Raw genomic sequence first — 23,564 nt, 5'->3', positions numbered from 1 at the left:
AGCCCTCCGTGAGAGAGAGAAATCGCCCGCACTCAGAAGGACAAGGATGGAACGGCATCTTTAAAAAGATGTGTGGCAATCACGCCACCGGCCTCGCGCCGTTCTCTCACATCCCTCGGCCTCATCCTGCTCGCCACAAGATGCAATGCGAAGTGTAGCTCTTTTATAAAGGAAATTGCCTCTTGTAGAATGCAGCTGATGCAACCGGGGGAACTCTGTGGGCTTATCTGTGCAAACGACAAGAGAGACCGTTGATGTGTGCTCAGGTTCCAGCAGTAATGAGGTTCAGAACCTTCAATTGTGGACAACATAAACCAATCTTATGTAACACTAAATCTTTGATTATAAGATTAATAATATTAATCTTTATAAGATTAGTTTTTTTGAACTGGTTCATTAAAACATATCGTCCAAAAGAACCTGTTCACAGAAATGAATTGCACTTCCAATCATTATTAGCAAGTGAGAGGCAGATAATTGATTAGCTCTGTATAACTGAAAAAGGCTCTTAAAGAGGAGTCAATTTCCTTTGATTGAATGGATTCCAACACCTTGGAATTGATTATTTTTGGAAATCGACTCCCAGGCCAGCCCTACGTATGGGATGCCTTGTGAGTGTAAAAGAGTGTGGGAATTCTTGTTTCCTCTACAGGTGTACAACAGAGAGCTTGAATACGAGTATGGCACCTTTGAAGATTGGCTTCACACCTTTAACCTGTATCGAGGGAAGTGTTCTGATGATGCTGATGTTGAGCAGAATGCAGCAGATGAAGACAGACTTATTGGCAAATTCAAGGTTTGTCGTCAATCATTACCCAATTTCCATCTTTCCTAATTCTCCATGTACATTTGGACACATCTACTCATGCTTTATAATTATTACTATTACTATTATTATTATTAACGTGCCCCTATTATGCTATGTTAAATGCTCCTGATTTTGTTTTGGTGGTCTCCTACAACAGGTTTACATGCATCAAAGTTCAAAAAACACTTTCATTTTCTCGTAATATACATTGCTCATCACCACATTGTTCACTGACTCTCAAATGACTTGTCGGATGAATCAGTCTCTCTAAATCCCTCCTTTCTGCGAGCATACTCTGCTCTGATTGGCCAGATGACCCAGTATTTTGAACGGTCTACTGCTTACAGTGCACGTATACGCCCATTCTGAAAAGAATACGCCCATTACCATAAACTTCAGCTACGGAAGCTTCCTAAAGCTCAGCGATTGTACACACAGTACAGACAATGACAATGATGTCGATTTTACCATATCAAACCGAGCGCGAGGCGATGATGAAACATTGGAAGAAATAGTTAGTCATCCATCACAAGGACAACTTGAGCAGGACGTTTCTCAGTGATACTCTACTCAGTTTGAGGTACACTATGAGATGTTTCAACTGTAATCCCTCACCATCAGCATTAACAAGTGTATGTCCATCAACAAACCGATGTGTAGCTATATTTCTAATTTATTGTGGTGGACAAGCAGGAACTGTATCAATAAGCTGAGCACTAACGTAAATGACTGATGTAACATCAAGATTTGTTTTGCAAACTTTAATCCATCCTTTATTTTTACTCAAAGTAGTAAGAGCGACAGACAATCTGCATTTATGGACACAGTTTTAGGTAATAATGGCCCACAGTGGATTTGCAGAACTATTTTAGTGAGACAGTAATAACGTGAGTCAGGCGGTTAGCCGGAAACTTACACAATATAAAATACAAAACTACATATTTTGAACATCCGGTAGAAAATATACTGGTCCAAATAAACTGATTACTGACCCATATTTCTCTCCAATACTAACAAATGTTTTGCGAATCCTGCATTGAACTCTGAGATTTGAGAATCAGTTGTCAGTAAAATTATGTGTTTGGAGGCGGGTTGTTTGAGGGGCGGACATTGTACAATATTGTACGGGCATTATGCAAATGTCTTTTCTAGTGATGTAGAACTGTCATGCAGCGAGATACTATTTACTAATTAATTATTAAATAACAAAAAATGGAATTATTTAGTGACCAAATCTAATGAGAAGAAATGTTTTATTTGAGCTTCATCAAAGTAGCTGCTCTAGAATAGATTGCAGTTCTCACACCGTCTTTCGTAAACAACTAAATATTTAGTTGTAACACTTTAAAATAAGGTCTCATTTGTTAACATAACTAATATGAAGCAACAATAAGCAGTTCTTACGGCATGTATTAACCTTTGTTGTAGAAGTACTGTAAATTGTTAGTTCATTTTAACCGATGTAGTTAACTAATGTTACCAACAAAAGGTGGTTAGACTTTTTTGCCGAATTCGAGTAACAACTACAAAAACTTTCTTAAGAGGATCTTTGTCAATCTGGCCCCAGATGATTAAAATTTTTTGGAGTTGTTTATATCAACAACATGAAACTGTATATCATTGATCTATGAAACAGGTGCCTTTTACAGTTTGATACAGTAAATGTCAAAGTCAAATTTTTGTGCGATTTGTACTTCGGAAACATTCTACCATACAAAAAATGTAAACCAAAGAATGATCCGCAAATGTATTAAACACATTCAACATTCTGAAGCTCATCTCTGAGTTTGTTTGCTGTGTTTACTGTAGGGTTCCTTGTGTATCTACAAAGTCTCTGCATCGGATGATGCGTACAGAGAAACGGGATTTGATTCCAACATGGGCATGTTCCAGAACATCCCACACAACGATCCGATCAACATCCTCGTCCGGGTCTATGTCATCAGGGTATGTAGTAGTACCACATACCTTAGGGCAGTGCATTGAGTCTTTTTGTGTTTTCCCATTTGTACAATTGTTATGTCTTTGTCTCAGGCAACAGATCTGCATCCCGCAGACATCAATGGGAAAGCCGACCCATATATCGCCATCAAGCTCGGAAATTCAGACATCAAGGACAAAGAAAACTATATCTCTAAGCAACTCAACCCTGTGTTTGGAAAGTTAGTACTGTTGATTAAAGACTTCTCATTCACTACTAGATAATATTAATGTTAACATCAACTGCCTTCAAACTCCCAGGTTTTTTGATATTGAAGCGACACTCCCAATGGATTCTACCCTCACTGTGTCCATTTATGACTGGGATTTGGTGGGAACTGATGACCTAATTGGGGAGACGAAGATTGACTTGGAAAACCGTTACTACAGCAAACACAGAGCAACATGTGGTATCAGCTCCAAATATGCAATGTAGGCAATTCTTCTTTTAAACACATCAACACTTTGTGACTTACTGATGGGGTTTGTGTTCATTGGTGTTATTTTAGTATCCTTGATATAGACCCCTTTTGCGCCGACGTTACAATTACAGTACGTCACGGCGTTAGCTAGAGGCAAAACAAAGTGAAAACTGGAGGTGGCCAATACAAACCAGCACAGATTCGGCTACATAATAAGGATCTTAAATTATTATTATTTTTATTAAATGTCATCTTGTTGTATTTCTGGGTGCAATAATCACCTACAGGATCAAAATGAAATTTTATCGCATAATGTTTTCTAAATGATTGTGATTATTTGTGAATTATCTATGATTGTATACATTGTTGTGATTGATCGTGATAGACTTTTTGAAGAACCTGGTGAGAAAGAATAATCACATACATAGTTAATATAATTTTAATACATAAAAAATATTTTTATTTCTAGAAAATATTCACATCATTAAAATTGCACTGTAATGTTACTTTACATTGTCGTCTTCTGGCCTTGGTGCTGGACAGGACCGCGCAATGTAACGTTGCCACAAGTCAAGACCATTCATCACATAGTTATAGGCATCTAAAGATTTATATGCCTTCAGTTTTGTCTTTATGCTCGGTTTCTCTATCAGGCGTAGAAGGCAGGCCACTCAACCGAGGTAACGTTAATCCTGTCAGATCGTCCATCCATTGAGTGAGCGTGTACGGGTCGGCCAATCTGGTTCCGTCCTTTAAAATTAACTTTTGCAAATAACAATCGCGGTCCTGGACAGTGAGTGACCTTGCACATTAAGATAAAATCTGATTTTCTCCCATCATTGTTAAAAAAAAAGCTAACAAAACTTGCAAACTAGCGTTAGTGAAGCGACCAGAGGGATCGTTCTGCCTCCACCTAAGCTCTGCCCACATAAAAACGTCATCATGTTTACCAACTGAAAAGGGGTCTATAATATTATATTTCTGTCTGGACCACTATCGTCAAATACTATATTGACAACTAGCATTCACTTTGGATTGATGGTATGGTTCCGTTCTAGGTGAGAACTCCCTGCATATCCATGCTGCCTAGCATGGATAAGAGCAGGGAGAGCAGCAATAACCCCCCTTAGGGTAAACAGAACAGAACCAACATGAACGTATACAGATATCATTAATTCAAGATTTTAAAGTACAACATAATTCGAGAATTTATTCTGATTCAAGGGGAATCAGAATGCCAAATCCTGACTGGGCAAGAGGTGGAGCTGGGGATGGAGGAGGGTAATTAGCTCCTGAGAAACGCGATAGCTGTTTATAATACTGAAGGAGCATATATATGTATACAGTGATAGGCGTCATATTCCTATAGGTAGAAGTGGATCATCTGAGAGTCAGCTTATGCAAGCTTGACTAACGTGACCGGCCAGAACTGACACAGTGCTTGATTTTTATAATTTTGGTGTTAAGTTTTAGTCATTTTGTTGTGTGTTTTTGTCATTTTAATTATAATTTTTAGGGATGCACCGAAATTTCGGCTATCGAAACTTTTCGTCCAAAACAGCTCTTTCTGTTTTCGGCCTGAAATGGTTTTGGAGGACCGAAACACTTTTAATTGGTGCAACTCAGATGCCATGTTTAGACTGTGTTCAACATCTATTTCATGCAAACAACATGGATAAGCTATAACAGTTATACATGTCAGCTGTTTGGACACTAGCTCTGGATTGACAATATTATTTTCTCGATTTTAATGGGTAATGATTTAATTTCTTAAATCTGAAATCTTTTCTGTGCTGTTTTCTGTTGATGCGCAGTGTAAACAAAACTTCAGTAAACATTTTCAGCACACCTGTCATCCAATAAACACAATAAGCTTTATGGTTTGTTACTTTTAATATAAAGCAATCTCTCAACTTATTTTATTTTGAAATTCAAAGCTATACAATCACTTAACCTCAAAAAAAGCTATTCAATGTCCATAACTTCATTATTTAATCAGCAAGATTTTTTTTTTATATAAAAAATGGCTTATGTGCAATTTAAATGTTAAAATGCCTTATGTGCAATTTAAATGTTTCTAACATTACTTTCATTTTTTATTTTAATGTTTGTATCCCCCAGGATATATTGGTATAAATTAAATTAAAAAAACAATGCTTGTTTGGCAATGCATCTTACAACATTTTAGCCAAATTTTAAAAACATCTATTCTCTCATAACTTAAACTAAACATTATTTGTAAAATGTTGTTTAACAATAAGCATAATGCCTATTTATGAATATATTAGCCTTCTGTATCATATTTAATATGCACATTTTAATAGGGCCTGTAAATTATCAATATGACCCAAACTTTGCTGAAAAACCTATACACAATCTACTTCATAACTTCTGTCCTCTGGTTGATAGTTCAGGCTTTGTTTTTATCAAGTAGTCTTTTTTTTATTTTTTTTGCTTAAAATCTTTAATGATTTTTATGAAGTAAACGTTATATAAACTTTTACTGGACTGTAACTTGGGTTTCCTTGAATATTCATACATAATTTCTTTATGTTAAAAGTTTTTTTAAAGTTTTTTTTCATGTTAATGCAAAGTTGTGATCAAAATTATTCAACCCCCATTGCTAATCAGGTTTATTGGCAAAATATACAGACTTCAAGCAAAATTAATTGAAATAGCTCAATATAACAAATGTTTCAACTGATTCTATTCAACTGAAAATGCAACTTTTAATGAATTCTGCAGTCTCAAAATTATTCAACCCCCTGAATAGAATCCCTTACAATAGCGCAAATCTGCAAAACAGGTGTTGTCTCAAGCACACCTGATGCAACTATTCAAGGGCTTCATTAGTTGCACCAGGTGTGCTTGAGCTAGAACACATGAAATAACTGAACTGGCTAAGTTTGCAATGCAGGTTAGAAATATGGTCCGCAAGTCAAAAAAATGGTCCCAAATGTTACGAGAAGATGTCATATATCATCAGATATCATACAAACAAGGAACAGTATACAAAAAGATAGCGAAGGCACTAAATGTTCCTAAAGATACCGTTGTAAGCATAGTTTGCATGTTCAAATTTAAAGGAACTTTAATACTACCTGGACGGGGCAGAAAAGGGAAGATGTCAACTGGCTGCAACCAGATTTCTGAGAAGGCAGGTTCAGAAAAACCCTTGAGTGACTGCAAAAGACCTGCAGCAAGACATGGTGGCAACAGGCACTGAGGTTTCAGCTTGCACAGTAAGGCGCGCACTGAGCGCATGCGACTTCCATGCCAGAACTCAAAGACTACACCACTACTGAATCAAAAGCACAAGAAAACTGCTCAAAATCATATAAATAAGCCATAGAAGTTTAGGGATTCTGTCCTGTGGAGTGATGAAACAAAACTGGAACTTTTTGGCCCTATGGATCAGCAGTTTGTCTGGAGGAAGAAGAATGAAGCATATGCTGTAAAGAACACAGTCTACAGTTCAGCATGGTGGATTGGTGATGTTTGCAGCTGCTTTATATCCTCTGGCACTGGAAACCTGCAGTGTCTGGAAGACAAGATAGATTCATTGAATTGTCAGGAAAACATCATGCCGTCAGTGAGGAAGCTGAAGCTTGGGTGTCATTGAACCTTCCAACAGGACAATGATCCCAAGTAACCTCAAATTCCACCAAGCCTTGGTTTCAGAAGAAGTCCTGAAAGATACAACAGTGGCCATCACAGTATAAAATCTCTGGTGGGATTTGAAGGTGGCGGTTGCAGCACCAACCCAAGAAAATTACTGAACTGGAGGTCATTGCTCATGAGGAACAGGCTCAGATTCCTCAGAAACGCTGCCAGAAGCTGCTGTCTGGTTATACATCTCCTTTGCAGTAGGTCAGAACAGAAAAAGGTATTCTACTAAGTATTAAAAATGCTTGCGATGAAGGGGCTGAATAATATTGAGATTGCCGAAGTTATTAAAAGTTGCATTTTCAATTGAATTTAGGGACATATAAATTTATAAAATGTATAAAATATAAAACAGTATATATAAAATATACAAAATATTAACAAACATACACAAGAGTAAATACAAAGAGTTGGTTGTTATTTGCCAACAGCACAGCAGCTCCAGACAAACAATGACCCTCAAAACCAGTGTTTCTTACGTGTGGAGCAAAATCAAAGCAACCGTTTTCAGGGCCTTCCTGCTTCGCTATCTCCAGCGCTGGAAAGGTTTTCTAATATTAACATGGGTCCTAAATCTCTTTCCAGATCATAACCCTTAATTTTCCAATGATATTCTAATGAGCTTTTGTAATGTCTTTCAGCCATCTCTCTTTCTACAGTCTTTCTTCAAATCTCCCTCTTGCTCGTTCTCTCTCCTCCACCGTCATACACCCCCTAATGCTGATTGGCTACACGTTTGTTGTTGTGTCTTGTTGTGTCAGGCCGATCAACTTTCAGACAGCGTTTTTCAAATATCACTTACCCCACCTTTAGGTATTGAACTAATTGAACGGAGTCTATTTTTATACCCCTAAAGGGGCGACGTATCCTGGGGATAAAAGACCAATTATGAAAAATGTACAAATTAAATTAATACAATTCCAACATTAACGTTATAAGTTAATGCTTAACAACAACTTTTTAAATATGCAAGTCCCCTCAAAATATTGTAAATATGTTAATTTTTTTTACTGAAGGTGAGTATATTTCCCAATACAAGGGGGTCATGTTGGTTTTACATACTGTCCACGAGATGAACAAAGTCACCAGATCTAAATATTGATTAATTATTATTTTATTACTTATTTTTGGTTTTCAGGGAAGTAAAACCTAAATTTTTGTTTTTCAATTTTCATTTCGGTGCATTCCTAAATTTTATTTCAGTTTTAGTTATTTTAGTACTTTACGTAAAACTAAATGAAAAATGAGAAATGTTGCAATCAGCTGAAATCAATTAAGCAACTTTTTAATATTTTCTCCCATTTATTTCAAGTAATGATTTTTTTTAAATAGTTTTAGTTAAGATAATAACCCTGGTGGTGTTCATTGTATAAATTAAGTGTGTAACTACATGTACCATTTTCATTACTTAATAAATTAAATATAAAATTCATATAGTTAAATTTTATTTTAGTTTAAATTAATATTCTAAATTTACTAAAACAAAATTTATAAATAGCCCCTAAATATTGCTTCAAAAAAGGATGGATGGACAAAACTTTTCCAACTGTTTCTTTTAGTCATGGCTATAATGTGTGGAGGGACCCACTGAAGCCAACGCAAATCCTTGGCAAACTCTGCAAAGATGGAAAAATGGATCCGCCCCAGTTCGGCCCGGGAGGAAGAGTGAAAGTGGCAAACAGAGTTTACACGGGACCAACTGAAATTGAGGATGAAAATGGTATGTACATTTTCACAAAGCATTTCGAAAGGGAACAAGTATAAGGGTGGTCTTCTGAATTGCTGAGTTCCCATCGGAGAGCAGCACATCAGAACAAATGCACATACTTTTCTGTGGCAGGACTGAAGAAACAGACAGATGAGCACCTGGCGCTTGCTGTACTAAAACACTGGGAAGATATACCTCGAATAGGCTGCAAGCTGGTTCCAGAGCATGTGGAGACGAGGCCACTCCTGAATCCTGATAAACCTGGGATTGAGCAGGTCAGGAATAATGTCCCAAAAGCACCACTGTCAGATAACGAAATGGCGATAATGAGCCGTTAGTGAATATGAGTGCTTGTGATGTAGGGGAGAATTGAGATGTGGGTGGACATGTTCCCGAAGGATATGCCTGCACCTGGACCAGCTATTGATATTTCACCTAGGAAGCCAAAAAAGTAAGAACCACTTGGTGAAAGCTTTTGCCTAAATACAGATGAACATTGCATACTCAAAATACCTGTTTGTCATTGACAGATTCGAGCTCAGGGTGATCGTGTGGAACACAGATGAAGTCGTTCTGGAGGACGATGACATTTTTACAGGAGAAAAATCAAGTGACATATTTGTTAGAGGGTACAGGATCTTTTTCACAGAAATCACTTGTTCCTATGTACAGTACATGTATATTATGAACACTTGTTTCCACCATGGAGTAAAAAAAGATCTAACTGGGACTTTTTAGCTCATAATTCTAACATTATTTCTTGCTATTCTGCTTTTTTTTTTATTGTGAGAAATAAAGTCAGAATTGTGAGATGTCAATTGGAAGAAATAAAGTCAGTGCGAAAAAAGTTGATTGCGAAAAATATACAGAATTGTGAGAAAATTCGTAAATTGCGAAAAATAAAGTTAGAATTGTGAGAAAAAAGTCAATTGCGAAAAAAAGTCAGAATTGTGAGAATTCGTAAATTGCGAAAAAATACAGTCAGAATTGTGAGAAAATTAGTAAATTGCAAAAAATAAAGTCAGTGAGAAAAAAGTCAATTGCTAAAAATAAAGTCAGAATTGTTAGATATAAACTCAAAAATTAAAAAAGCTAATTGACCCTTCACAGGGAGCTTGATTGACAGGAGATCTGACCAATCATACATCGCCATCCGCCATTTTGTCCGACAAAGCAGTCAGGAGAGTTAGTAGATTAAGGGAGGATTTGAACTTGAAAAACTGAATATACTGACGCCTTTCCGCGGTTAAAACAACATTCCTTCATATGTTCTTTCATGTTTATTTGATGCTATAAATGAACTAGAAGGAAGAGATGATCGGTTCACGAGCAGCTTTAACTGAGACTCTACAGCGATCTGTCAATACACATTAAAGAGCCACAAAACGGTATTTATTGTTTAAATTTCTTTTTAAAAATGACCAAATTTGAAAGGTGTGACTTTGCTTAATATGTTTAATATCAAAAGTAACCGAAAAGTAACCTGGTCTGTCCTGTCTGTCAGCGTATTGTCGGTCTCCTCTCTGATCCGCGATGTATTTTTCACTGCATGAGAACATGGTGTGTGCGTGAGAGCGGCGTAGCTTGTCGGACATAGCGACAGTAACTAAGGGGGGCGGGTCTTTGCGAAGGGTCAATTGTGAGTTTATATGTAACAATTCAGACATTTTTAACGCAGTTCTAAGTTTCCCTTCAGTCGGTCAATCTCGACGTACGCCAGAGGTGATCCGACGAATGGGGATCTCGCTCCACAGATCAATCCACTTCGAGTGTAAACTAAACAAGCCAAATAAGGTAATTGCATCAGCTGCTCTGCCTCGCAATGCGAGCATATAATGAGCAGCAGGGGCGTGGCATCTTTGTCTTTCGCTTCATAGCCAGACGGTGAATGGTGTTCCTGCCCTGCAAAGGATCTGTTTCTGAGTGTCTGCTGGACGAATGTCTTTGTGGAAGAAGCCTCTACCAGTTGGTATCGGTGTGACAGCGCGAGCAGTGGTGGTCGTGATCTCTCTAAAGAGCTGCAGTATAAAACAGCTGTTTTCACAGCTCGTCAGAGTGGGCGCCTTCAACGAGTTGCTGTTCATTCAGTGGGTACAGAGTTGCATCTTCAACTAGATTGAGTGTCCACACAGGCTGGGTTTCTGGATGCGGTCTGGATGTCTCCAGCTGACGGTTATGATCGCTGCATCACATGCTTCATGGATGCGTTCATGGATGACGCATGTTCTCACTGTGGGAACATGACCATCGCAGCGTTACGGTCGAGACTCCAGTACCTTGAAAGAGGTGGAGCCCCTTCACATATTCCTAGATCGAGTGCTTCTTCTGGCCAGAAGAAGCTTACTTCGGTTAATAGCCTTGGTGACCTGAGGATCACAGTGAGGACTTCCCCGCCGAGTCAACCTCCTCAAGCCACTCACTCCTCTTTAACGCCTTTACCTCTCTCACTATCCTCAAATGGCGGAGTGGCTAAAGGGTACGTGGAGCTCCCCCCAGTGGACTAGTCTGTGGCGATACAGTTGTGTCCCAAGACCACTACCTCTTGGTGGGGTAATCCGCGTCTCCCCTCCCGGGCATGTAAGTTCTCGTCTGCTCAAGCGGGCAAGGCTTACTAAGCCTGCAGAGAAGCTGCCTCCGCCCTGCATGCCATGGCGCTCCTGCAGGTCTACAAGACCAAAGCGATCAAGGAATTGCACAAGGGTAGTCTCGACCTAGGGGTTATGCAGGAACTGCGTACAGCGACAGACCAGAGGGCGCGGATGGCAGTCAGCTATGCTTCCGTGCCTTGCAACTCCCATCACCCTCTTCTATCGCCAGCGGGCAGCAGTGTGCGGTTCGGGTTCGCACCCTCTGCCTTACCCTGGATCCAGGTAAGTGTTGCACAGCACACTCAGACTCGAGTGACTGTGTTCCACCACGTTGCCCCACCCTGGGTACGTCCGTGGTCCCGTTGGTCCAGCTTGCACGGTGTCTTGGAGCCGTGTGCTCCCTAGTCCGTCTCGCTGGCTCATCCGTACCATCAGACTCGGCTATGCGATTCAGTTCGCCCAACTTCCTCCCAAGTTCAGTGGCATCCACTTCACCTCCATGAGGAGCAATGATGCTCCTGTATTGCAGGCAGAGATTGATGTCCTACTGGCGAAGGACACGATCGAGCAGGTCCCTCCAGCCGATATGAAGACAGGGTTCTACAGCTCCTACTTCATTATACCCAAGAAAGGCGGTGGGTTACAGCCAATCTTGGACTTGAGAACCTTGAATCAGGCCCTGCACAAGCTCCCGTTCAAAAACGAATTTTCAAATCCAGACAGCGTGACTCACAGGGAAGCTCGTCCGGTCAGTGTTGAACTGCTTGAATTCGATCAAGAGCAGGACAGCTGTCTACTGAAACTGTTCCTGGGGCATATGGCATCCACAGTAACACTGCACGGATTGCTACAAATGAGACCGCTGTTTCTATGGTCAGGAGTTCCCCTAGAACAAGTGTCCAGGCATGCTCTGGTATTCACGTATGCCTCTGCCGCCAGCTGGGGGGCCACTTACAACGTGCATGCAGACTCGGGTCTGTGGACGGGCCCCAACTGTATTGGCACGTCAACTGCCTTGAGTTGCTTGCAGTACGTCTTGCGCTGGGCCGCATTAAGGGAACTTCTTCGGAGCCACACAGGTAAATCTGTTTGCCTCTCCAGACTCCCTTTGCACAGATGCGCTGGCACACAGCTGGCCCCTGGGTCTACGCAAGTATGCATTTCCCCACTCATGCTCCTTGCGACAGCCCTATCCTTGGCCCATTCCTCTGAGGAAGGACCTGCTTTCTCAGAGATGAGGCACTCTATTGCACCCGCGTCCAGACCTCTGAAAACTCCATGTCTGGTCCCTGGACGCGATGTGGAGGTTCTAGGTGGCCTACCCCAGTCGGTGGTGGACACTATCACTTCGGCCAGAGTCCCGTCTACTAGGCGCCTCTACGCGTTGAAGTGGAACCTGTTCGTTGAGTAGTGTTCTCCCCACTGGGAAGACCCCCGAAGATGCCTGGTCAGTGTTCTGCTTTCCTTTCTGCAAGATGGGTTGGAGCGAAGGCTGTCTCCTTCCACACTCAAAGTGTAAGAGGTAAAGATCCTGTTGCTAAAGAAGGTGCTCCTGACTTTGCTGGCTTTTATCAAGAGGGTAGGGGATCTGCAAGGATTTTCGGTCGACGAATCGTGGCTAGAATTCGGGCCGGCCAACTCTCACGTTGTGCTGAGACCCCGACCTGGATACGTGTCCATGGTTCCTACCATTCCCTTCAGGGACCAGGTAGTGAACCTGCAAGCGCTGCCTTTGGAGGAGGCAGACCCAGCCTTGGCTTTTCTCTGTCCTGTCCATGCCCTTCGGTTGTACGTGGAAAGAACTCAAAGCCTCAGGACCTCAGACCAGCTCTTCGTCTGTTACGGAGGTCAGCAGAAGGGAAAGGCTGTCTCTAAGCAGAGGTTAGCCCACTGGATAGTGGATGCTATTGTCTTGGCGTATCAATCCCAAGACGTGCCTTGCTCAGACGTTGCGGAGGGTCTGATGCCAGGCCTACACTCGTAAGCTTGTGGAACAAGCATTCTTCCACGGGTTCAGCTCCTCTGCGGACGAGCCGGTGTCTTTCCCTCGACAGAGTCCGCTTTGTCGTCTCAGCTGGTGTTCTTTCCCCCCTAGAGCTAGGCTTGAACCACCCCAGAGACTGCCATATGCTGCACTACCCTGCTTGGCTAGTCCATATGTGTAAACACCACATTACCTTCCTTCAGGCAGGAGGTGGCTTCCGAAGCATCCCCTTTCCTTCAAGGGCACGCTTTCCCAGCGTTATCCAATTAGTCACACTGAGTGGGTCCTGCTCCAAGTGGAGCAGTGGAAGGGCCAGCAACAGTGGCGTGTTGGTAGATATCCCCATTCATCGGATCACCTCTGACGTACGTGTAAAGTGACCGGCTGAAGGGGAACGGATTGTTACGTATGGTAACCCTCATTCCCCGAAGAAGGGAATGGAGATGTATGTGCTGTCGCCACAGTTGCTGAACCTCCACTGTACGGCCAAGTCACAAGGTCCAGCTCCTCAGCAGAAAAACAAAGATGTGATTATATCATTAAATGCTTGCGCTGCGAGGCAGAGCAGCTGAGTCAATTATTGCATGCCAATGTGCATTGGCTCGTTTAGTTTAGACTCGAAGTGGATTGGTCTCTCAAGCGAAATCCCCATTCGTTTCCTCCTTCGGGGAACGAGGGTTACCATACGTAACAGAGACGTTTTTATCTCACAATTCTAACTTTTTTCTTGTAATTGAGAGTTTATATCTAGCAATTCAGACTTTATTGCATACTATTCTATATTTTTTTTCCTCAGAATTTTGAGATATAAACTTTTCACAAAGTTTATTTCTCAATTTTAAGAAAAAAATTCTGAATTGCAATGTATAAACTCGCAATGAAAAAAGGATTTTTATGCCTAAAGGATGTTTAGGATGCTTATACCTAGTAATTCAGACTTTTTTTCTTGCAATTCCAAGTTTCTGTCACAATTCTAACATTTTGTAATTGCACACTAACACTTGTGATTGCACGTTTATATCCTGCAATTCTGACTTTATTTCTAGCAATTCCACGTTTCATTCTCAGCATTGTAAAATATAATCTCGGAATTGCAAGAAAAAAGTTATGTACTGTATATATCAGATATGTATATATCTATCTATCTATCTCTCTCTCTCTCTCTCTCTCTATATATATATATATATATATATATATATATATGAAAGATCATATCTCTTAAGTGATCACAAGGGTACCAACAAACTATACCATCACTATGCAACTTGTGACCAACAGATGGCTGAAAGGCCAACAAGAAGACAAGCAGGACACAGATGTCCACTATCACTCGCTGACCGGAGAGGGCAATTTCAACTGGCGCTTTGTTTATCCTTTCGACTATCTACAGGCTGAAGAGAAGATCGTCATCTCAAAGAAAGAGTCCATGTTTTCTTGGGATGAGACTGAGTATAAAATTCCTGCCAGACTGAATTTGCAAGTGTGGGACGCGGATCATTTCTCTGCAGACGACTTCTTGGGTGTGCTGCTATGTTTTACTTTGTAAAGTCATTTTAGATTCAGGCTCAGTCTTAATGGCCTTCATTCATACAGTCACATGTGTTTGTTTTTTGTTTCAGGTGCAATCGAACTTGACTTGAATCGATTTCCTCGAGGTGCAAAGACAGCGAAGCAGTGCTCCATTGACATGGTCATAAATGAGCAAAATATGCCCATGGTCAACCTCTTCAAACAGAAGAGAATTAAAGGCTGGTGGCCGTTTGTGGCCCGTGATGAAAATGATGAGATGGAAATTACGGTAAGTGACCTGCAAATAATGTGATAAGAGAAACAAATCTTTTCTAAACTTTTCAGTCAATTAAACCAATTGCTTCGCAAAATGATTAAATTTTCTGAATCGCTTGCAACGCCACACACGGGAGTGGCGCCTGCCGGTTTAAACTTTGTAAATCAATTGAGTTTTAAATATTATTGCATATTAGAATGATTTCTAAAGGATCAAGTGAAACTGAAGACTGGAATAATAATGCTGAAAATTCAGCATGTATGCCAACGTAACTGGTCCTACTCGATCCAGGGTTTCCAGCGTGGGAGAACGCTAAAGACGGTAGCCTGTAGCGTCAGTCACCAGCGCGCATCTTGAAGCCAGGGGAGAGGTTTAGCCAGACACCTCTTACTGGCCTATGTCTGCTACACAAAGACATACACAAACATGTGTCAGTGAGCATCTAAAGTCCCGTCCGAATGTGCCATCTCAGTAATCATTACGGACAATGTCAGTAAATATTACGGTGACTTTTACCTTCGGTAAAAAGGTCCGGTGGGTAAAATTACCTCAGGTGATACTAATCCCGTGCGAATAGACCTGCTGTAAATATGTATGTAAATATTTTGTCATTTCCTGTTTAAAAGTAGTTTTTGGCGGTTTTTAAAGTATGGAGATGCTTGAAAAAGCATTCAGTTGCGTTCTAGACGCTGGACAAGTCTGTGGCAAAATTCAAGTGTTTTTCACATACCACTCAGATCAGAAAGAAGATCGAAAGCACTTGTTAGAGGCACAAACATCTTTTAGCATTAGTTATGTGTCCATTACCAACAAAAACTAATCTGAAGTTAATTCATACATCTTTCGACCGGACATAACTCTTTTATATAGAGAAATATAGGTTATATGTGTTTGCGCACGTGATATCAGGAAGCAATGTAATACGTACATGATGACAGGAGGGTGACGGAGATGTGCAAATCGAGTTACCCCTCCCACTTCTGCAAGTTTTACTGAGATATCTAATCCCGTGCAAATTGGCCATTAATATTACAGACGTAAAGTTAATCCCCTCCGAATAGGGCTTAAGATGCAGCTGTACAAACGGACATGCATGAATCCCCATAAACAGATATAGACAGGTGGTGCTGGGGAGGAGGAGGATCAAAGTGATGTGAACACAGTATTGTTACAGTGACACTCACTAGCACTAGGCTATTTAAATGCATGCAAGTTCATTGGCTGAAGTATTACACATTTTATCATTCAGAGGGTTATAGGACCCATCAGCTCATGCCATGTTGTACACGAGGCAGCTGGCTGGTAGATTATACATTAAGTATGACTACTATATGTGCAATATTCCTTTTTTTAAATTCTACCCTCCATGCTTTCAAAATCTAAATCTTACACTTTGCACATTCAAACTTAGTTGCATGATGCACGACATTCTGGACAAAAATCCAAATCATATGGACTACTGTAATGATACTTTCATGGTGATTTTTGGACATTTTTTAAGCTTGGTAGAAAAAATCATCTTCCAACTGTGCTTTGAACATTCTTCAGAATAACTTGCTTTGTTTTCAAAGAAAGTCATATAAATTGTAAACACATAACTGTGAGTAAATTACTTTTTTTGCATGATCTAACCCTCTTAATGATAAAATGTCACTCCTAAACCACCAGTGTGCATTTGCAGCATTTTTTTTACTCAACTCAGATGTTTAGTTTAATGGTTTTTTTTATCCTTTAAGGGGAAAGTAGAAGCAGAGCTTCACCTGCTGACAGGTGAGGAGGCCGAGAAGAGTCCTGTTGGTGAAGGACGCAATGAACCAGAGCCTCTTGAGAAACCAAAGTAAGAGCAGCATACACACCAACTTTTACATCTACCTTCAATATTGCAGTCACTTGTTTCTGACAATTTTTCACTTCCACTAAAAACATCTTGTTAGTTGAACTACACATTATACATTACTTTCAAACATTTATCTATAATACTGAAAACATTCTATCATACAATATTAACAAGATCTAACATACAATATATAAAAAGAAATACTTTTTAAAACAGCCCAAAAAAAGTCCTGAAGAGTTTGCAATTGCAAAGGTTTGATGGGTTTTGACTTATTTTGCTTTATTGAGCCAGAACATTATGACCCATCACAGGTGAAGCGAATATCGTTGATCATCTCCTAACAAGGCCATATATTAAGGCCTGGTTAGATTAGATGGTCAGCAAACAATCGGTCTTCTTCATCAGTGTGTTGGATAGAGGATAAATGGGAAGGAATAAAGATCTGAGTGACTTCGACAAGGACCAAATTGTTATGACGAGACGACTGTGTCAGAGTATCGTTCCGGGTTACTTGACTGTAACCCTGTTCCCTGAAAAAGTGGAATGAGATGCTGCGCTGCTTAGTGCATTGGGAGCGTTTTTAATTGTGACCTGCTTTGAATATAATGTGTAAACACGTCGATTGAATCAACCCGGAAGTAATATAGCCTCGGTCAGTGACGTCATCGGCGTGCACCCGCAACGCGAGGCTATAATTAGATGAGCCACAGGTGCACCGCCAGGATGCTTTCACGAGTTCAATCTTACGAATGATCAGAGAGTAAATGGTTATGGGTATTTGGCGTGCTGTCCGGGGGGAGGACTCCGAGCTCGGAAATTGGGCCCGAACCCAGAGTGCTCCCCCCCTATCTCTGTTTAGGAAGATAACCAGGCAGGTGTGAGGAGATGGGGTGGTGGAGGGATGCTGAAAACTGTCGAGGAATATGAGAGAATCGACTGCATATATTTATAGGCTTTACTCATGGTGATTGAATGGGCCTGTTGATTACTGATTGCTGACAGCTGGTTGGAATGACTTGGCAGCGCAGCATCTCGTTTCCGCTTTTTCAGGGAACAGGGTTACAGTCAAGTAACCCCGGAACGTTCCCTTTCAAAAGCTACAATCGATGCTGCGCTGCTTAGCGCATTGGAAACGAGAATGTCCACGCTGCTGTGCTTGAAGGTGTCTGGATTCCTTACGGTTGTGAAGGTGTGCTCACAAGAACGCAAGAAAGCCCTAGACATTAGCTTGTGACGTCGACTCAAGGACGTGAGAGCCCGGAGTGGCATGAGCATCCAAAATATAAAATCGTATGAATGTGTGCTGAGAGGACCAGCCTGCCACATCACAAACAAACTGTAAGGGGGCACCTCTTGCCAAGGCAGCAGAGGAGGCGACCTCTCTGGTAGAGTGAGCCCTTAGACCCGTTGGCGAAGCTTGGCCGCGCCTCATAGGCAAGAGCCATAGTATCCCTGACCCAATGTGACATGGTCTGTTTGGTGGCGGCAGCGCCTCTATTGCTGCCCCCATAACAAACAAATAGTTGCTTTGACTTGCGCCACTGGCTAGTGCGTTGGACGTAGGTCTGAAGAACACGAACTGGACATAGTCTGTGAGATCTCTCCTGCTCCGGGTGGTGAATTGTAGGGCGCTAGAGTGACCGGATGTACAGCCGAGAAAGGTGCCTTAGGCAGGTAATCAGGATGAGGATGCGAAATCACTTTCACCATTCCTGGGGCAAAGTCTAAGCAGGATGGCGATATTGACAGAGCCTGCATGTCCCTGATTGTTTTTAGAGAGGTTATAGCCATAAGAAAAAACATCTTTAGGGTCAGAAGTTTGTCAGATGCTGACTCTAGAGGTTCAAAGGGTGTCCCAACCAGAACCTCGAGAACTATTGCTAAGTCCCATGAAGGGATCTTGGTTCTTACGGGAGGCCTCAGTTGCCTGGCACCACGAATTAAGCGAGCGAGCAGAGGATGTCTCCCAAGTGGAAAGCCGTCAACCAAGGCGTGGCAAGCCGAAAGAGTGGCCACATAAACCATAAGAGTAGCAGGGCATGTGCCTGATGATAATTTTTCCTGCAGGAAGTCCAGAACTAAAGCAATCTGGCAGTTGACTGGATCTGCATTATGCACAACACACAACCTTTCAAAAACACCCCATTTGTTGGCATAACTCTTACTAGTGGAGGAGGCCCTAGCACTTTGAATGGTCTCAATAATGGCAGGCGAAAGCCCAGTGCCCATCAGGGGCCAAACATGAAGGTTCCACAGGTCGGGCCTGGGATGGAATATTGGGCCCTCTGCCTGGGACAGAAGGTCTCTTCTCTTCGGAATCGCCCATGGCGAGCCGTCAAGGAGAGATATTATCTCCGAGAACCATACTCTGTTCGGCCAACGTGGCGCTATCAGTAAGAGGCAAGACCCCTGCTGGCGAACTCTGGCTAGAACTCCCGGGAGCAGAGCCACTGGAGGAAACGCATTCAGGCGTATTTTGTGTCATGTGTGCGCCATCGCATCCAGACCCAGGGGGGCTGGGTGACTCAGAGAGAGGTAGAGGGGACATTGCGCTGTTTGCTGGGAGGTGAAGAGGTCCACCTCCGCTTCATAAAATCTGGTCCAGATCTGTTTTACTACATCTGGGTGGAGTTTCCATTCCTCCTTGTGTAATTTCAGTTTGGACAGTAAATCTGCTCCCACATTCAGATACCCCGGAATGTAAACTGCCCTGAGTGATAGAAACTTTTCCTGGGCCCAGAGAAAAATCTTTACTTTACTTTATTGTTTATTTTTACTGGGACAATGCACAATTAAAAGAAATTGCACCAGAGTTAGCTAAAAGTTAATTTGCATCTGCTGTCCCTGGGCAGGTAAACAAATAAAATAACATAAAATATTACATATACACCACATAAAACCTCACAATACATATGTCCAGGAATGTATGATTTACAAATCAGTATATAAAAACAGATAATTTACAACAGTCATTAGTGGTTGCAGATTTGTTCTGATGTAGCCAGTACTTCAGCTTTTTTAAAAAAAAATTGTGAAGCTATCAATGTTTCGGATATTTATGGTTAAGGAATTCCATATCCCCACTACTCTAACTGAAAAAGCTTTTTGACCAAAGGCTGTTTATCTATATTGCGGGACCAAATCTCCCCTAGCAGATGCTCTGGTCCTACCGGCACTTCCGTTATGGGCCAGGCATCCCTTAAGAGGAGGGGGAGCAAGATTATGAATAATTTTGTACATCAGGCATACATCAGTATAAAACACAAAATTATTAAAATTCGACAAATTAAATCTTTTCAAAATAGTACAATGATGATAGTGCCTTTGTTTTTTGTCTAGCACTTTCATAATTTGTTTATAAAGTGAGTACACAGGCTTAAGAGTTGTTGCACCTGCCTGTGACCAAGTTGTTATACAATACGACAAGTGAGGGAGAATCAAAGTATGTACAAAAAGTAGTGCAGCAGATTGAGAAAGCTGGTGCCTGATGTTTTTAAAATTATTTAGATTAAATTTAACATTTTTTATAACCTTTCTTTCTTGTTTTTTAAAAGACAGATGTTGGTCTATTATTATTCCCTAAATATTTTACATGTGTCACAGATTTGATTGCTTCACCATTAAATATGATGTCTGGATTCGCCGAGTTCTGTTTTCGTACAGTGCAATACATGCAAACTTGTTTTGCTTACATTAAGAGACAAACAAGACGTGTAACCAGTATGAGATATTCGCCATTATAGATGACAGTTTGCTTGCAGCTAATTCTTTAGTTCCTGCATGAATAAAAAGCACATTATCTTCTGCATACATTAGAATATCAACACCTGGACATGCTTGAGGGAGATCATTAATATAAATACTAAATAAAATAGGTCATAAAATTGACCCTTGAGGAACCCCTCTAGGACAGCTACCAAAAGAAGAGCACTTATCAACCACTCTTGTACATTTTTTCCTATTATTCAGGTATGTTTTCATCCACATCAAGGCAGTAGCAGATTAATTAAAATTCTGAAGTTTTGAGGTTAAGCAATTATGATTTACTGTGTCAAATGCCTTTGCAAGATCTAAAAACACAGCTCCAACAACACCACCTTTGTCAAGTTGACTTCTAATTTGTCCGACAAAAAAACAATTAGACGTTTCTGTAGAATAATTCTTTCGAAACCCAAATTGTATTGGGTGTAAATTCACTTCACTTTCATTTAAATAAGAAACTAATTGATCACAAACTACCCTTTCTGCAATTTTTGATGCTATTGGAAGGATACTTATGGGTCTATAATTTGATGGAAGAGTCTTTAAAAATAATATTTTAAAAATAGGTCACTACTGCCGCCTTCCAGCAAGATGGAAAATCTGAGTTTGTTATTGACAGATTTATCAGGTGTGTTAGAGGTTTGCAAAGAAATGATTTATAAGTTTTAAAAAATCGTGCATCAATATCATAAACATCTTTAGACCTAGATCCTTTTAAATTATCAATTATTTTTAATACTCTGCCTCGCTATTCTGTTCAGATTGCCTGAGCGCAGACCTCCCTGGTGATTTATATAAGAGAGTGCCGCTGTGTTGTCCACCCGCACTAGGACATGACAACCGGGGGACAAAATATTTCAGGGCCAGAAATACAGCCATCAACTCGAGGCAGTTGATGTGCTAATCAAGCTGATGACCCTCCCATTCCCCTTGAGCTGGACGACCACTTAAGACCATTCCCCAGCCCATCAGGGAGGCGTCTGACAGGGCGCCCCTAGAGTGGGACCCAAGCCGAGGAACCGGGGTCTGAGCCACAGAGATAGAGTACGAAGTCCGTGCCGCGTTACTTTTATTTGCTTTTGAGGATTGGCCCTTTGATGAAATTCCCTGGCTTTTAGCCACAACTGAAACGGTCTCATGTGCAACAGACCCAAAGGAATCGCCATGGATGCTGAAGCCATGAAACCTAACATCTTTTGGTACTGACGAACAGTGCAATCTTGGCCTAGCCTGACTTTGCTCATGGTTACCCAAATGAATCTCAATTCGAGCGGGGGACAGTTGTGCCCACATCGTGATCGATTCCAAAACGATCCCGAGATAAGTCGTTCTCTGGGCAGGAGAAAGAACACTTCGACCGTCATGACGGTTAACATCTTGAACTTGAGTGCTTTGACTGTACGGTTTAAGCCTTGAAGATCTAAGATTGGACGCAACCCCCCGTGCTTCTTGGGGACCAGGAAGTATCTGCTGTAATAGCCCGACTCCCTCTCTGGAAGAGGAAAAAGCTCAGAAGAGTTTGTAGCTCTTGTGACAGTACATGCATCAGCTCCGGTCTCACAGAAGTGGAGACCACGCTGTTGAAACGCGGAGGACGACGAAAAAATTTGATTCTGTATCCTATTTGCTTTGTGCTTAATACCCAAGCAAAAATGCCTGGCAGAAGTTTCCACGCTGCCAGAATCTCTGATAGTGGTATCAACTTTAACACTTCCTTTTGAGGGGATGTTAGATGTTCCGTGTCCTGGATGAAAGCCGGAAGCAACAAAACATCTAACAATTCGCTGGAAACCGCTGCCCCCCGAAGCACCAAAGGTGGCGGGTATGAAGAGGTTTTGTCGGGGTAACGAGAAGGGGCGGTTAGATAGCACGGAGAGACAGATCTGTGGTTCTACGCAGTTCAGTGAAGGCTTCCTCATCGATTGTGCTAAGCAGCGCAGCATCGATTGTAGCTTTTGAAAGGGAACTCTGAAATGGCGAGGCTTGTGTGTTGATCCCAGTCAGCAGTGGTAGGAATTTACCAACAGTGACCGAGGAGGGACAAACACAAATCATCTGAAGGGTGTTGAGTGTCCAAGGCTCAACGAAGGGCAATGAAGTCTATCCCGTCTGGTCCCAGCAAACTGAAGGTCTCCTGCGGCACAAGTCACACAAGATTTTAATGATGGTTATGGGAGGAATGTACAATGGGCACGAGAGCGCCGAAACTGCACCTTGGAGCAGCGGAAGAAAGTCATCTGGTCCAAAAAGTCCTGTTTTCTTTAACACCATGTGGACGTGTGTGGCATTTGCCTGGGTAAATGATGGCTCCAGGATCACTGTGGGATAATGATGAGCTGCTGGAGGGAGTGTGATGCTCTGAACAATGTTCTGCTGGGATGTCATGTGGACGTAAATTGCCACCTTCATGACACTGGTGTTCCTGGTGGAAATGGGAATAATCTTTCTGCAGGATAATGAACCGTCACACTGCCCACATTGATCAGGAATGGATTGAGGAACATGATGAAGAGTTCAAGGTGTTTCCCTGGCCTTCAAACTATCTCAAATCCAGTTGAGAATCAGTGGGATGTGCTGGACCTTCAAGTTCGATCTAAGTCGGATCCACCTCGCAACCTAAAGGACTCGAAGGATCTGCAGCCAGAGACCACAGGACTCCTTCAGGGCTCTTGTAGAGTCCATGTCTCGTGGGTCGGCACTGTTTTGGCAGCCAACAGCAGGTTAGACAGGTGGTCATAATGTTTTGGCTCATTGGTGTATGTTAGATTCAATCCTGCTTCCAGGATTGATTGAAGAATACATTTCTAATAAATAAATAAATAAATGCCATGAAGCCATATTTATGGCCACAGTACAGCATGATTTAAAGGGATTCTCTCCTGTCATTAATACCTTCCATTAAATTAATTATAAAACAAATATCTGATTATTTCTCCTATGACACTAAATGTGTGGACAATGTTAATAATCTGTGCATCATAAATATTGAGTTTTTTTTTTTCCAACAGTAAGAAATTATAAAT

The 23,564-nt window shown here is 41.4% G+C and overlaps 1 protein-coding gene and 1 long non-coding RNA gene across 5 annotated transcripts in view; one reads left to right on the top strand and one right to left on the bottom strand.

Moving 5' to 3' along the window:
• The window catches only part of otofb (otoferlin b), a 60,025-nt gene that overhangs the window by 34,694 nt on the left and 1,767 nt on the right, over window positions 1–23,564 (top strand). For all 4 annotated transcript variants that reach the window (XM_077238516.1, XM_077238515.1, XM_077238517.1 and 1 more), the window contains exons 31-41: window positions 653–796; window positions 2,618–2,755; window positions 2,843–2,970; window positions 3,050–3,220; window positions 8,436–8,596; window positions 8,717–8,859; window positions 8,947–9,035; window positions 9,115–9,213; window positions 14,435–14,676; window positions 14,776–14,954; window positions 16,679–16,779. In XM_077238516.1, the coding sequence (XP_077094631.1) occupies window positions 653–796; window positions 2,618–2,755; window positions 2,843–2,970; window positions 3,050–3,220; window positions 8,436–8,596; window positions 8,717–8,859; window positions 8,947–9,035; window positions 9,115–9,213; window positions 14,435–14,676; window positions 14,776–14,954; window positions 16,679–16,779 (1,595 nt within the window). The remainder of the gene's footprint in view (window positions 1–652; window positions 797–2,617; window positions 2,756–2,842; window positions 2,971–3,049; window positions 3,221–8,435; window positions 8,597–8,716; window positions 8,860–8,946; window positions 9,036–9,114; window positions 9,214–14,434; window positions 14,677–14,775; window positions 14,955–16,678; window positions 16,780–23,564) is intronic.
• LOC143746613 (uncharacterized) overlaps window positions 3,643–23,564 on the bottom strand; it is a 299,149-nt gene continuing 279,227 nt past the window's right edge. Inside the window, exon 2 of the long non-coding RNA XR_013206589.1 lies at window positions 3,643–3,827. This is a non-coding gene — a long non-coding RNA (uncharacterized LOC143746613). The remainder of the gene's footprint in view (window positions 3,828–23,564) is intronic.

This window comes from Siphateles boraxobius, unplaced genomic scaffold (assembly GCF_051911475.1).
Source record: "Siphateles boraxobius isolate OS27281-9 unplaced genomic scaffold, OSU_SipBor_1 22, whole genome shotgun sequence".
Taxonomy (NCBI): domain Eukaryota; kingdom Metazoa; phylum Chordata; class Actinopteri; order Cypriniformes; family Leuciscidae; genus Siphateles; species Siphateles boraxobius.
The sequence above is the reverse complement of the archived record's forward strand: the minus strand, read 5'-3'. Positions and strand labels throughout refer to the sequence as shown.